The 16,042-nt window shown below is 29.5% G+C and overlaps 2 protein-coding genes across 2 annotated transcripts; one reads left to right on the forward strand and one right to left on the reverse strand.

Annotated features, from left to right (window-relative positions):
- The first annotated feature begins 11,244 nt into the window (after window positions 1-11,244).
- On the forward strand, window positions 11,245-13,137 carry LOC114176907 (GDSL esterase/lipase At1g74460-like). Its single transcript, XM_028062102.1, has 5 exons — window positions 11,245-11,532; window positions 11,745-11,875; window positions 11,957-12,196; window positions 12,296-12,545; window positions 12,724-13,137. Exons 1-5 carry the CDS (start codon window positions 11,295-11,297, stop codon window positions 12,969-12,971), a joined length of 1,107 nt encoding a protein of 368 aa, XP_027917903.1. The 5' UTR covers window positions 11,245-11,294; the 3' UTR covers window positions 12,972-13,137.
- A 1,843-nt stretch (window positions 13,138-14,980) lies between these two features.
- Window positions 14,981-15,818, reverse strand: LOC114179250. The gene is made up of 3 exons (XM_028065517.1): window positions 15,660-15,818; window positions 15,512-15,570; window positions 14,981-15,394 (listed from the first exon to the last, which is right to left on the reverse strand). The coding sequence occupies exons 1-3, from the start codon at window positions 15,751-15,753 to the stop codon at window positions 15,275-15,277; spliced, it is 273 nt and encodes a 90-aa protein (XP_027921318.1). The 5' UTR covers window positions 15,754-15,818; the 3' UTR covers window positions 14,981-15,274.
- Window positions 15,819-16,042: the final 224 nt, after the last annotated feature.

Genomic DNA, 16,042 nt, shown 5'->3' on the forward strand with positions numbered 1-16,042 from the left:
ATTTATAACTCACAATATCTTGTGGTGAGTGGTTTTGGTTTGTCTTGCTTTACTCTTTGATGTTCTTTTGAGCTAATTTTTCTATTTCCCCAAAATTTTAGGGAATTTCTTTGGTTTTGACAATTCTTTCTGGAGTTTATATGAATTGCGAGTATAACAGGAATTTCACCGTCGAGTTTTATTTTCTATTATTTGTTTATTTACTGTTGGTCTTTTTCTCTTCATATATTTTATTTACAAATTATGTTATTTATTTATCATAACTCAGCCATTAGTTTTTGTGGGGAATTTATACTAGGTGTGGCCAACTACTTGGAGTTTTATGAAGTGCCCAGAAAGGTTGCGTTTTTGGTTTTTGTACTTCTTTACTTTCATCTTTTCTTTCTTTTTTTCATCACGACAAAATTTTCTATTTTTATTCTTTTATTTTAACCTTTTTTATTCATATGTTTTGAGAATTTATTTTATGGTCTTTAATTGCACATTCAAATTTGGTTCATGTCCGCTCCTGTCAAATCATAATGAATTTGCTTAGTTGTATATTCAATTTCATACTCTTTTATGCACAGGCAAACGTGTTTGTATAAAGTTATGTTTGTGCTTGATAATTGTCTCGCAATCTAAACTCGGTTTTATATTTTACTATCTATATTTCACTCTATTATTTATATTTATTTTTTGATGCATTGGGTTACGTTATTGTAATTAAAATTTCATTGTTATTGATATGTATGTTATCGTCTACTCATGGAAGTTAACAGGGCGGGTAAGGGACGGATAGTAACTCTTCCATGTTTTATCAGTTGAATAAATATTCGTCCCATATTCATATCTATATTCATCGGGTATCCGTTATAGGGGTATCCGCCTATTTTTTTCATAAATTAAAATAAAATTGTCAATACCCAATTTCGTATGAGTGAATAAATTTATTTTCAAAAAATAAAAATAAAAGTAAAAAATAAGGTGAAACAAAATTTTCTTTAAATATTTTCAAACTTTAATTTTAGAAAAAAAGAAAGAAAAAAAAGAGAAAAAAAAAAGGAGGAAGAGCCTAATTTGTTATTAATTTTTATGAGCCCAATAACTCAAATATTGTCTACCTTTGTTCTAATTAATAATAATATAATAATAATAATATAATAATAATTAGAAGCAATATCTCTTCAAATAGTAAGAATCAATATTATTAATTAGGATTAATTTTGTACTCTGATATGTTATTGATGATGATGGATTTTGTGCTCTGATTTGCTGCGAGTTGATACTCATAATTTGCTACTATCATGACCAAAATTTCTTCCTTATATTGTCCGTTACAGTTAAGGCTGAGATTGTGTTGATATTGCAAGGTACGCACTCTTTGTCATGACCGAAGAAAAATATTCTCTACACTTCTCTAATTCTTTCCCATCATCACTCTCACATACACACCTCATTTTTTATCTCTCTTTAAAAAAAAAACATATCGAAGGAGGTAGAAAAAAAAAATAATTTGTACACTCTCTCTTTCTCTCTCATTACCACCTATACATATCCATCTCATTTTTATCTCTCTGAAAAACAGAAAACACAAAAATATTAGCAAATGAGACAAAGAATAAAAATAGAGAAAAGGTGAGGAAATATTGAACATTTTTTGAGGTAGGTCACTGCTAGTTGCTTTTTTTTTTCTTTTGATTTATTTTTATCAATTTTTATTAATACTTTTGAATCATTAAAAATATTTTTTCTCATTTCTTTGATGTATGTTCGACTGCTCGCGTCGCATGATACCCATTCTAGACTTTCGTTCCTTATTTTTTTTTTAAATATATATCAAACTAAGAATCAAAGATAGTTTTCTTTGTTTACTCTTTAATATTTATCTGGGTGCTCACGTCGCAGTGACATTCACGTTCACTTTTAAATAATTTTGAAAAAAATATGAAAAATTATAAAAGATTAAAAGAATCAAAGATTAAAAAAAAATTATTTTTAATGTCTGTTTGGCCTTTGGCGTTGTGTGACACCAATATTAACATAATACTAAAAATTTAAATAAAAAGGTTTTCAAAATTGTTAAAAAAATTAAATCATTTTTCAAATATTTTTCCAAATAGTTTTTCATAAAAAACTACGTAACCCTGATTCATTCTCCATTGACATGGAGATACGTTTAATACCTTCCCTACGCGTAACTGACTCCCGGACTTAAATTCTGGTTTTTCGTAGATCTTAGCTTTTTTTGTATGGTTTTCCATAGTTTCCTATAATAACTATGGTGGCAACTCCAAACTCTATTTTTACAAATTTTAATTTTTGGTTTATTGTCCCGTCGCGATTTCAGTTGCGACAAAAATAAAATAAAATACATCATTGTCATAAATTTTAAATAAAGTTCGTTCAAATAAACTCAAGTTCATACAAGTCCAAATAATTATAAAAGTAAATATAAGATGATGTTCAATACAATGGAAATTCTTTAATTAGTGATTTGATCAACAAACTCACTTTCTCCGATTGATTCATGAAAAATAAACAAAATAAACAAATAATAACCCTCAACTGTCACGTGCCAAATATTCTTACTTTGATTCCATCATTTGAAAACAAGCATATCATAAACGTCATTGTTTATATAGGGTTTGATGTATATGCCAAATTTCAAAGAAAGGAGAGAAAAGAATGTCAATGGATGTACTTGGAAGAAGACAACATACCAATACTTGAAGCTGGAAGGATGAAGACAAAAGTTTCACGGGTACGGGTAGCCACAGGTACGAATACTATGATACCCGTACCCGCCCCATTAACATGCGGGTATCAAAAATACTCGTACCTATGGATAACGGGTATCCATTTTTAATATTCGTTTCTTATCCGTTGCGGGTTTTATCCACGGATATCCACAGATACAAATTTTTTTGACATCCATAATCCTACTTCATCAAATTAAAAAGTAGAATAATTAATGTAATTAAAATTTATTTTTCAATTAAAAATTAATATAAAGGTGCAACCTAATTAAAAATTAAAATAATTAATCTTTTCTAACCACAAATTTTGAATACACAAATACACAAGAAATTTTTATTTTGTCTTTATAATTTCATTTCAATCATCTTTATATCTCTGTATTTTATTATTTATATTTTAAATATTAAAATTGGATTAATTTCTACCTCTACTAAAAATCAATCACTACTTTATTAGTAAACATTCCTTATTTTTCCACTAGTAGAGTAAAGAAAAACTCTAACATTTTTTTTCATCCTCTCAATATACCGGAAAACATACATCCACATGCGAAAAGTACTTGTTGTCTCCTACATGCTTAATTTTGATTAAGGATCGACAAAGATTAATTTTATTGTTTGTGTTTGGTGATATATATTATGTTTAAATAAAAGCTAAAGTCTACAATTCTTATTATAATCCTACGATTTATAATTATATGAACACAATTTTTTATGATTATATGAACACGAATTTAATAACCTTGATCGTAATATCTTAAAACCAAATATAAGATGATATCCCAGGACTAAACAGTAAAAAGACTTCAATTAAGTTTGAATATCGTATATTAAAACCTTCTTGAAGGTCTAAAAATAATTGCTCATAGAAAAATTGATGCATTTGAAGATATGATATAAGAACTTACGAATAACTTGGAATAATCATACACTATATATGTATGTGTGTTATTTTTTTTTTTCTTTCCGTAATTTCATTTACTTAATATTTTTATTATTAATTAAATTTGATTATTGTTATACTAAATTCAGGTGCAAATTCTTTTTGCATAAATAGATATTCAATTTTGTTCCCTCTACTAAGTTGCATAAAATGTTGTTGCAAAGTTAAATTAGCGTTATTGTAGTTTTTTTTTTCTCTACTAAGTAGTATATATTTATTTGAATTAAATCAAATATAATGGTTTAACATCAAAATTAGATCAAATTACAAGTTTGAATTTTTTGTTGATGAAATCTCCGATTATGAAAGATATTATTAATACTTAATAAAATTATCCCTACTCGGATATAAATCAGTTGTCTATATGAGACAAATTACATAAATTAGTGAATATATTTGTATTGGAAAGGAATATGATTTATTAAAAGAAGCAGGTGGTTTAGGAAATATTTGGTGAGCATGGTTTTTTGGAATTGGAAGTGATGATGATGGTAGTAGTAAAAGTTGTGATGTAGTTATTAGAATTTTGGGATGAGAGGTAAATTATTGAGTCTCACATCTGCATAGCTATGTAACAAACAAATATGCCTCATTGCTATTTCATTCTAATTTTGTGATGTTTCCACGTGAGAAGGTTCAGGTCTCTCTCGTTTTAACATAATCATGATTACACACGTGGAAGCTGACGCGGAGGCGGTTGCAAATGTTAATCGGTCTCTGTTCGTAAGATTTCCTACAGACAAGTATATAAACATTGCTGTAATAAAAATATATTTGTAAAATTTAAATTAACTCTATTTTTCAGAATTAACTTAATAAAATGAAGGATAATAGGTTTTTATTATAAAATGAAGGTATATTCAACGGTGTTCTCTGAAGTTTCGAAACCACCTTTTGGTGTCAAGAAGAGTTCATACTGATCACGTTCCTTGGAATGATGACACTTATAATCAGGCCATTTCTTCCAACACCCCCATAATTCTAATTTGCACCTCTACAAATTTCAAAATTTCAAGTTTATCCTCATGAAAATAAATTCATTATGTTGGGTAATTAGTATAATGGTGTTGGAGTTTTTTTTATATATTTGTGAAGGTTCTTGTGGTAGCTTGGTGGAGGCGGGTTGTGGTGGTTGGTGGCGTTGGGCGTTCGCGTATATGTATGAATTCATAGTATAGGATTTTCAGTTTTAATTTTGGGTTGTACAATTTAAATATATTTTTTATTATACAATATAAATGTCAATCAGAAATTTTTTAGTTCTAAAATATCTAATTCGAAATATAAATTTATCCAGATGAAATAGTTCAACAATTTAATTTTTTTATGAGCAAAACAAACATCCTTAACTAGTCATGCATGTGGATTAGTGTGGTAGCAGTGCTTAATTAGTGTCTCATCTCTGTCTTGTAGGGATGGCAACGGGCGGAGTGGGGATGGGTTTCGCTATCCCATACTCATCTCCGCATAAAAAATTCATCATCATTCCAATATCCAAATCCAACGGGTATCAAATTTTTGTCTCATCCCCATCTCCACCGAGTAACGGGTATAATCTCGTACCCATACCCGTACCCGTGTTCTAACTATTTTAATATTAATTTTTATAAGAAAAAAAATTACGGTAAAGAAAACATAATATTATCAAATATTCAATATTATGAGGCTCGTTGTTTCTTCCATATCAAATACTTTGAAATAAATTATAATTGTTACATATTAGATTAGAAAACCAAATAAAATTTCATGAGAACCAAAACATTTATTAAATTTGCAAATTATAACATTGATGAAACTTAGTTGATAAAATTAAAAAATATTTCAAAAAAATATAAAAGGAAAACAAATATTCAAATTAAAATATATTTTAAATGTTTGTTTACTTCAATTTTTTAAATTCTAATGAATCTCTTTTTTTATACACTAATAAAAGTTATAATATATCACTTGATCAAAATGACACAAAAAACAAATAATAAACATAATAATAAAATTTTGACATAGATTTTGTATATTTTGAACTTCAATATATGTTGGATAGTGACAAATAAATATTCATAGAAATTACATTAAATTTTTATATTGTAGTAAGTAAAAGTTATTTATACAATTAAAGTAAAAAAATTACAGTATGATTAATAATGAGTTATAAAATAAAAAATAATTAGATAGAATATATCGAAATATTATTCTACATGATGAAAATAAACAATAAATAAAAATATTAAAAAACTAACAAATATGTGTTTTAGAAATAATTTAAGAGACTATTGAAAGAAATTGCACAAAGAAAATCAAATGTATAATTAAGGTATGATAAGATGAAAAATACCTTAAAGAACTAATTATTAAATTATGTTTGAAGTGGTTAAAATAAAATAGAAATATCATTAGTGACAAAAAAATTTGTCATTAAATTACAAATAAATTAGTAATTAAATTGGTCACTAAATCAAGTACCGATTCGATCATTGAATCGATCACTAATTTAATCACTGATTCAGACAATAAATCAATTACTACCACCAATGACAAAAAATAGTGACTGATATGACTTAATGACTAAATCAGTCACTATTTCATGTTTTTCTTGTAGTGAATTATCATATACTATTCATAAATATCATTATATATATATAATATATATATATATATATATATATGTATATATATACATACATACATATATATATATATGTATGTATGTATATGTATGTATATGTATGTATACATATGTATGTATGTATATATATGTATACATACATATACATACATATATATATATATATATATATATATATATATATATATATATATATATATATATAACTTTAACCACATCAAACATAATTTAAAGTGAAAAAGATTACAGTATGATTAATAATGAATTATAAAATAAAAAATAATTAGATAGAATATATTGAAATATTTTTTTACATGATGAAAATAAACAATAAATAAAAATATTAAAAAACTAACAAATGTGTGTTTTAGAAATAATTTGAGAGACTATCGAAAGAAATCGCACAAAGGAAATCAAATGTATAATTAAGGTATGATAAGATGAAAAATATCTTAGAAAACTAAGAAAATTTTTAAAATATCAACATATATACTCAATGGTTGAAAAATAACGAAAATTATTTTAATGAAACAAAAGTTTTTCAAATTAAACAAATAATAATAATAATAATAAGTAAATAATTTTTGTTATATTACCTTAAATTGAGAGTATAAACATTTTCATGTGAAAGAAAAATATATAATAAATAAAAATATTAAAAAATAATATAAATATTAAAATGTGAGGCATAATTTTTTTTTAATTAACATGCATCATTTTAACATAATTACATAAATGTTATGATAAGATAAAAAATATATTGGAGATGTGAATGAGCTTCATGACAAACCAAATAATTAAAAGAAATAGAATATATATATATACATATATATATATATATATATATATATATATGGTTACTTAATTAATTGTAAATATTTTAATAATTTAAACGAAAATACAGATATGGCGAGGACGAGTATTATGGCGGGAATATGTACATCCTCATACCCAACTGAAAAAAGTCGGAGATTTCCTATACCCATACTCATACCCAGTCAAAACAGGAACAAGTTTGGACAATACCCACAAGGACAAGTTTATTTGCCATCTCTATTGTTTTGTCTTGACATCACCTAAATTTATCCATAGTAGCTTAACCAACATTATTAAAGTTAGAGTGAAATCTAATCACATCTGATCACTACAAGAATTGCGTGTTTTTAGCATATTTAAATTTGCGTCCATCAACGGACTTCATTAAAGTCGGCCCAACCCACTCTACAACAATTTAAAATAAAGTAAATTATATTAGATTAAAATCATGGGCTCAACACTATTATCAATACCTTTTTAAAAAATATAAATGTTTAACCACAGAAACGTTTGTTAAAATAAGAAACAATTAAACGCGCACTCAAACTCAAAGAGTACATTAATCTTGTATTTAAATTAAATATTTAATAAACGTTTCATTTGAAAGAACCGTTTCATTTCCCTATATCATTTTTTCCCTTCTTGCTCTAAATCCCTTGTTCTCTTCTCTCCAATTACAAAATTACACGTTTTTTTTCTTTTCAATTTTGCTCTAAATCTTTAGTACTTTTCTCCAGGCAAACACATTATCTCTCAAAACAGGACCTCTTTGTGTTTTATCATTGAACAACTTATACAAATTCCGTGAGGGACGATCATGACCGGTACTGATGCGGGAATCAAAATAATATATCTAAAATTTATATATTTAATTGTTATTTTGTTGGATGTTTTATTTTTAGAAAAAGAATATATTTTAAGTTATATTTGATACGGACCCATTTTAAATAAGTTTTTTTGAATTTCATCTCTTTGGCGGTTAATTAGATATTTTCGTATTTGAAGACGTTTTTCTGGATCACGTTCCAAATAATTAATATAAAACCATTCACCTATAATTCTTTGAACCTTAAGAAGGACTCATCTGATTGAACAATTGGATCATTAGTATCATGTTTCACAATATCTGGAAGAGTTAGATTTGTCTGTCATGTTTCCATCTTCACGGGATAGCTTCCCTTTTATCAATTTTAAAAAATAAATTTATTCTTTTATTCTTCATCAATATACCTATCAAACAAATAAGACTAAAAAATAATTTATCATAATCTAATGAAAAATTAAGAGATTTAAATATTAGAAGAAAATTCAATGATAATAAAACTACAAATAAATCCAATTATAAAAAAAATACACAGTATAATATTTTTTCTTCTATGTTCATAAAATAAAGAATTAATATACAAGAGGTTCGTTAAATAAATTATTAAACTAATATTTAACTATCAATTGAGATATAAAAGAATTATAAAACTAATGAGAAACAAAAATAATAGATTTTTTTTCTCTTCAAAAACCCAACCCAAGAAAATATGTGAGAATGAAAGTCAAGCCATAATGGAAAAAAATTTCTTGATAAATTTTTTATTTTTTATTATGTTTGATTTTATATTTTATTATTAAAATTAATTATTATATTTAATAAAGAAATAAAATATTTGATTTAATCATCATTAATTTGTAATATATTACCTAATATCTATAATATAAAAAAATTAAAATACCTATAATGTAACAAAAAAATTCAAATTTTTTGGGGGGCCATGCCCCCTAGTTACCACAATGCTCTGCCATTGAGCTTTGCAACCATGGCATCACCAAACAACCTCCTCGCTTCTATTGTGGCGAAATCTATGTCTTGTTCTCGCAAAAACTTTTGAAACAACATGGGGGAAATGTTATCGCACAAACTTTCAATGTTCAACAAATTGAAAAACTTTAACAAGTTCACAAAATTAAGCAAAGACTTTGGAGAATTAGATAATAAATTGATAATTCAACATTTCATCATATTCATATTCGTTATTTGACATATACTATGTATTTTTCAGATTTTAGCTCATTTAAAAATATATAATACTTGTCTTTTCTAGTTGTACAAAAAGTTGGAATGTTCATGCAAAAGCCTAGAGGAGAAGTAACCGATGTACACAAGTACAATTTTTATGTGGGCCAGCCTACGCAAGTTGTAGGCTTGTAGGCTAGACTTTTGTGAGCTAGTGGACTCAAGATCTCGGTCTGCCCTGCATTTTTTTAGCTGGTCTATGGATCGGCCCGCTAAGCCAAGTCCACATTGTCACCCCTAATCATGAATAACTTGTTTACGATATCTTGTATGGACTAACATCATAGCTATTTGTCTATCATTGCCTTAAAATGTATCACCACTTGTTGTAGTCATAACTCTACATATTACATATTAATAAAAAATACCACTAAATACACTTTTTTTCAAAATAAAAAAAATTATATTTTAAATTAATTCAAAATATACTTTTGAATAAGATAATGCATTTTGGATTGTATACAATCCAAAACCTATTTTCAAATTGAAATTACATTCTAGTTTATTGAAAATATATTTTCAAATTGCACAATTTAAAATTCATCATCCAAAAATTTGTTTTGGAGTACATGATATAATCTATAATGTATATAAGTTTTGAAAAAGTATTTTGGATTTTACTATCTAAAATCTTCTTATAATACCCAATCCTAAATAAATAACACAACATGTGAAAACGGAAAAAAATTACAAAAATCCAAGACGGTTCCTGCTACAAACAAAGTGTTCCGGTAGTAGTAGCTATCAAATAAAAAATTAAAGAGGAGTCAAGAAGAGGGGATGCATGACTACTGCTATGGAAGAAGAATAAGATGAAACGGGGAAAAGGAGGAGTTTATGTTCATATTATATATAGGGTAAAATGGTCATTTCACCGCCAAGAAGGTACATACTAAAATTGTAGAAGTGTAGGAAGAAATGGCCCTACAATCAATGCTTATTTTTTGGAAATTGTATTGATTAACTTGTTGATTGTGATTAAAAATAAACTCAGGTGGATGGGGTAATTATATGAGAGTATGAGTTATTAATTATCAAGTTCCTCTAAAAATTGTGAAGGTGGTGAAGTTTGGGGAATGGAAGATGAGCCGTTTTAATTTTAAGCATGAAAAATGTTTTTTTATTTTATTTATAATGAATGATTGACATGTATGCAGTGGTAATCGTAATGAAATCAATACAGTAGGACTTAAATTTTAATAGAAATTAGATGGAGAAAAAATAATATCAAAAGCACTAAAACAATCTCCAAATAAAATAAGATACAAAATATTTTTTTATATTTCTAAAATCATGTGAAAATCATTTTTAAATTCGCTAAAATATCTTTTTTACTCCTAACACAAACAATGTTTTTAAAAACAATTTAAGTTTAGAACCTAAAAACTAATATTATGACTCAACTGGCCTTAATTTTTAGGATAAAATAATCTTTTAGTTTTTAAAGTGGAAAACATTATTGTATTAGTCTCTAAAATTTAAAAAAATCATGGAATACAAAATAAGTTCTTAAATTTAATTTTTTTATCGTTGCTTTACCTCTTGAATACATGTCTTGTCATGAATTTAAAATAATTATGTATATATTTGTAAGTTCGCATACTGCGCGTACTTGTACCCGTACATGTACATAAGTGAATTGCGAATTATGTGAGTATGTTTGGTGAAACCTTGAATCATTCTTTTTACATTGGTGTAGGAATTAGAGTTCCTGCTTGCGTTATGGGACAACATTTGTTTTCCGGTTCGGTGAACTTACCATTACAAGTTACTTACAACACCTTGTTTGTTGAGAATTCAATGTGAAATCTCACCCCAGATTTCAGGTTGCAACATTAACAAACTCTTGACTTCACCATTCGTTTCTGATTTTACTCTAAAATCATATGGGTAGTTGTAGTTGCTTTGAATCAATAAAAAAGTTGGTGTATCAAACCATCTACTCCGGGTTTTTGCATGCTCATGACATTTTCTCTATGTTGCTGCCAAACTTTTGAACAATCTCATCGCTCCAAATTAAAATTTCAAAATTCCCAGCAGATATAAAAAACCAACCCAAATGCTTAATGGCCATAGAAAGCGTAAAGAAGCATAACTTGCTACACAAACATGGACTTCAATCTTGCATTAGTTATTGTGCTAATCACCTTTTTTGGAATTGGTCTTGATGGATGCCATAGCAAGGTTGTGCAGTTCATTTTTGGAGACTCACTCTCTGATGTTGGTAATAACATGCATCTCTCCAGAAGCCTTGCTCAAGCAAGCTTGCCTTGGTATGGCATAGACATGGGAAATGGGTTACCTAATGGAAGGTTCACTAATGGTCGCACAGTAGCTGACATAATAGGTAACCCTTTTAGTTTTAGCATGCATGCACTTTGCAATCACTGAATATACGAGAACCTAACCCAATTGGTATCAGCATTTGGGTTGTTGAATTCTCAGAAAGAAAATGATTTTTGACTACTAAGTTTTGACAACTTTCAAGAGAGAGTTGTCAAAATTTAGGAGTGAAAAAATTATTTTCCATACTAATAATACTAATGTTGTACATTTCAGGTGACCGTACTGGCCTCCCTAGGCCTCCTGCATTCCTGGATCCATCTGTGAGTGAAGAAGTTATACTAGAAAATGGTGTGAACTATGCTTCTGGTGGTGGCGGCATTTTAAATGAAACCGGTGCCTATTTTGTGAGTGTCATGATTCATACACTATGTATCTTACAGGCTTTATGCAAGTACATTCGGATGAAAATTGTGCTTCTTTTGCAGATCCAAAAGTTTTCCCTGGACAAACAAATTGAGCTATTTCAGGGGACACAAAAGTTAATCAGAGGTAAAATTGGAAAAAGCGCCGCTGACAAGTTTTTCAAGGAAGGTCGTTATGTTGTTGCTTTAGGGAGCAATGACTTTATCAACAACTACTTGATGCCAGTTTACAGAGATTCATGGACATACAATGATGACACATTCCTGGACTACTTAATAGGAACATTGGAAAGACAACTAAAGGTTTACTTAGTTTATATATATATCCTAACACAACTTTTTTCTGTGTCTTTTTGCATCTAATGATTAAAATGTTTTCAATTATGGTATGTTTGTGTTTAGTTACTTCATAGTTTAGGAGCACGACAGCTGGTGGTTTTCGGGTTGGGTCCAATGGGCTGCATTCCCCTTCAAAGGGTGCTCAGTACAACTGGGAATTGTCGAGAAAAAGCGAACAAACTGGCTCTTAGCTTCAACAAAGGTGTAAGCGAGTTAGTAGATGACTTGGGGAAGCATTTTCCTGATTCAACCTATAGATTTGGAGATGCATATGATGTTGTCAACGATGTGATTAGCAATCCAAACAAGTATGGTAAGTAAATATGTTACTTTTCTGACAAACAGGATTCATACATCAAAGCACAGTGCATAAATCATTGGGATTTCGAACATCTAAAGCTTTCACAATGATCAAATTATTGAAAATTGAGCCATAGCTTGTGTGATGACTGCTGAGAGTAATTTACATCATAGCTACGTTTGCTTTGTAGGATTTCAAAACTCAGACTCACCATGTTGTTCCTTTTGGAATATTCGACCCGCCCTTACATGTGTACCTGCATCAAGTCTGTGCAAAGATAGAAGCAAGTATGTCTTCTGGGATGAGTACCACCCCACAGACAGTGCTAATGAGCTTATTGCAGATGAACTCATCAAGAAATTTGGACTTACGAATTCTGATCAAGGGGATGCACCTTCACCAGCTCCTGATGTTGCTCCATCTCCAGAAGACCAATGAATACCAGTGTCCCAACATAATAGTGCGTCTTAATAATCACACATAATTTCTTGTTAGAAAATAAGAACGAAACTTTGAATTTGTCCTTTCATTTTGCATCACACATGTAACCCACTAGTTAAGTGTTTAATTCTGTATTCTCTTCTTTAAGTTGAGGTTTTTAGTATCTTCTGTTGCAGCCATTTAAGCTTTCTATTTTACTATCGTAAAAGGTTTCATATCTTTCAATCTTAAGAAACATACATAGAGAGATAAAGTACAATATACTGAGGCAGTTGAAGATTGAAATAATTTTGTCACGGACCTGACATCAAGAGGGTTCTCAGATAATTCTCAACGACTGTTATGAGTGAAAGACCCCAAATGACTGAAAAGCATTAGCACTAAGGTGTGCATTTACGAGTGAAAACTTACTAGCACCTTCAGGTATATTAATCTCTTTCACTCTAATCGAGTTTATATTACTCAAAATTTAAGTACTAATCACGATTAGCTAATTGCATCCTCCAAATTAAGCTTTAGCTTGCAAAGATTGTGTCTGTTCTGTTGACTTCATTTACTTTCCATTCAGACTGCTAATGCTTAGCATAATGAGCTATTGCTACCAATTGATTTGGTCAGTAACAAGGAAACTTTCACAGTTAATTTGTTGACTATGTCATTAGTTTAGTATCTTTGGGTGCATCTCTGACGTTTAAGCAGACGATAGAATCCATATATTAACTCAGATCAACCAAAGTGCCAAACGTATTCTGAGACCGAGATAATTTTTCATTGCCTCCTATTCCATTTCTCGTTCCTCACATGGCACGGCACACAACTGAACAACGTCATAAAACTCCTACTTTTGAAAGCATGCAAATTAAGAGCACCACTTTGGATGACAGAAGATTCTGTAGATTTGGAAACTTTTAGTGTGGAAATTAATCTTGTAGCTTTTGCTTTAGAAGAAAAACCTATCTGGATTATAAAAAATACAGCACTCAGTTTATAATTCTAGGAATCAATACACAACATTAACGTGGACCTGTTTCACATACTAATGTCTGTGATATTTTATTGCAGAGAGATTGTGTATCTTCATTAGAATATGGTCTCTGTGAAACATCCTGTTATAGGCTTACACCTCCAAGACTTGTAATTTTTTGGTAGCATTACTTTATGCACATCAAGTATATTAAAATCAAATCTCCATACTTACGTGCAATGTACAGATACGAGTCTCTGATCTTATGTGCTTCTACTTAATTCTTCCACTAACTTCATATGTCACAATGAATATTATTAATTGGCCTTAAACTTTTATAGGATATGCTCGAGAAAAGGCGTATAGGGGAGTGGTAGACAAAACTATGTCCCCATCAACATTATTCATCGCTTTCTACGCTGTTCAAATGTACTTAGTGGCCAACTAACTTCATTACTAAAATTAAATAAACAATTTGGATTAGTTCCGATTTCACTTTCCAAGAACATGGTTATGCAATCCCAATCAACTTGCTCTCGGTGGACAAATGGTTATTCACTTTTAAATCTCCATATTTCTATTGTGGACAAAAGAAGGGCCAAAAAGAAAGCTTATACGTCTGTTTAATGCTTAATGCATCGCTAACTCGTGAGCAACTATTCACATAAACCATTGTTTATTTGGCGACTTAATATTGGGGTGGAGGGTTTTGGCACCATGAACGATCCGTTGCTATGCTTCCGAGAATTACTTTAATTGCATGCATGTAGTGTGGTATTACCAAAATAAGAAAATAAAATCTATGTACGTTTTCTTTCTGCATAGATTTATCAGTGGTTGGTTTTTGTTTCCACACGAATTCTTTGGGTGAGAACCCTTTAGAATACTTGCCACTATTTTGAAGACAAAACCGGTGAAATACAAATTTTGTAACTGTAATGCACAAATGAGCTTAATGCTCTTATCAGTTGAATAACATAAATCTGAAATTCGTATACATGGGTAAAAAAGCAGAATTTAACGAGTTTAACAGACACGCGAGTATAAAAGTGTTCATATTCTCGGTTAATCAGAAATAATCTTTGTCATGACTCAACAACATAGAAATTACTACATATGATAATTTGTGATTACGTAACAATATACACGACTTCTGCATTGTGAGTGCGTGTATTCTTTATTCTTGGCTGTAATCATACCAAAGAGTGGGGATGCAAGTCTTTTTAATCCATTAATTCTCTCATCATACATAACATAATTGCCTCCAGAGTTTACCAATTATGGCTACTTATATAAGATTGTACTACACAGAAAGCTACCTACACCATTTAACACGCTATGGTGCTTTTGGAGTGTGACGACCATTAGGCCCTGATGGGGAATAGTCAAGGAGTTCCAACTCCATCCTCTCAGTAATGGTTGGTTCCTCCAAGTGCCAGTATTTCTCATTCATAACCTGTTTTTGAATAAAAGGAACAATATAAGCTCATTGGCATGATGTCTGGTTAAAAAAAATGCTTTACGTGTCTTAAACAACATGGGAATAAGCATAAGATATCAAAGTGCACACCACCTTGTGGCTGTTCTCCGGTGTAAGACGAACTTTGGGGCTTTGCATAATGTTTTCGATTCCTGCTTATATAAACAAGCCCTTTGTCAGAAGATGAGAGAGAACTACAACTCTACTAGAACAAAATTAGAAGTCATGTAGTAGAATTTACTTGTAACGGGTATTGCTTTCAAGCACATAAGATGAGAAAGCCCGAGAAGAATCACGAATAAACGAAAGAAAGTGCCTGCCATCTTGTATTGCATTTGTCAACAGCAAACTCTGGTGTGGCTTCCCATTTGCCAGTTCTCAATATATACTAGTGCACGATATTTTTTCTGGATGTTATTTTAACATGGAAAATCCATTATGGAGGAGCAATCATGTTACCAAAGTCAAAAAGGTGACAGCAACCCATTATGGAGGAGCAATCACGTTCCACTCTTTGTAGAGCTTTTATCAGCTTGTGGCGTTTGAGAAATTGTTGAATGGTCCAGAATCATCATGTATCTGATTCTGATGAATTTCTACATATTTAAAATTTTCAATTTACAG

The sequence above is a fragment of the Vigna unguiculata genome, chromosome 3 (genome assembly GCF_004118075.2).
Source record: "Vigna unguiculata cultivar IT97K-499-35 chromosome 3, ASM411807v1, whole genome shotgun sequence".
Classification (NCBI taxonomy): domain Eukaryota; kingdom Viridiplantae; phylum Streptophyta; class Magnoliopsida; order Fabales; family Fabaceae; genus Vigna; species Vigna unguiculata.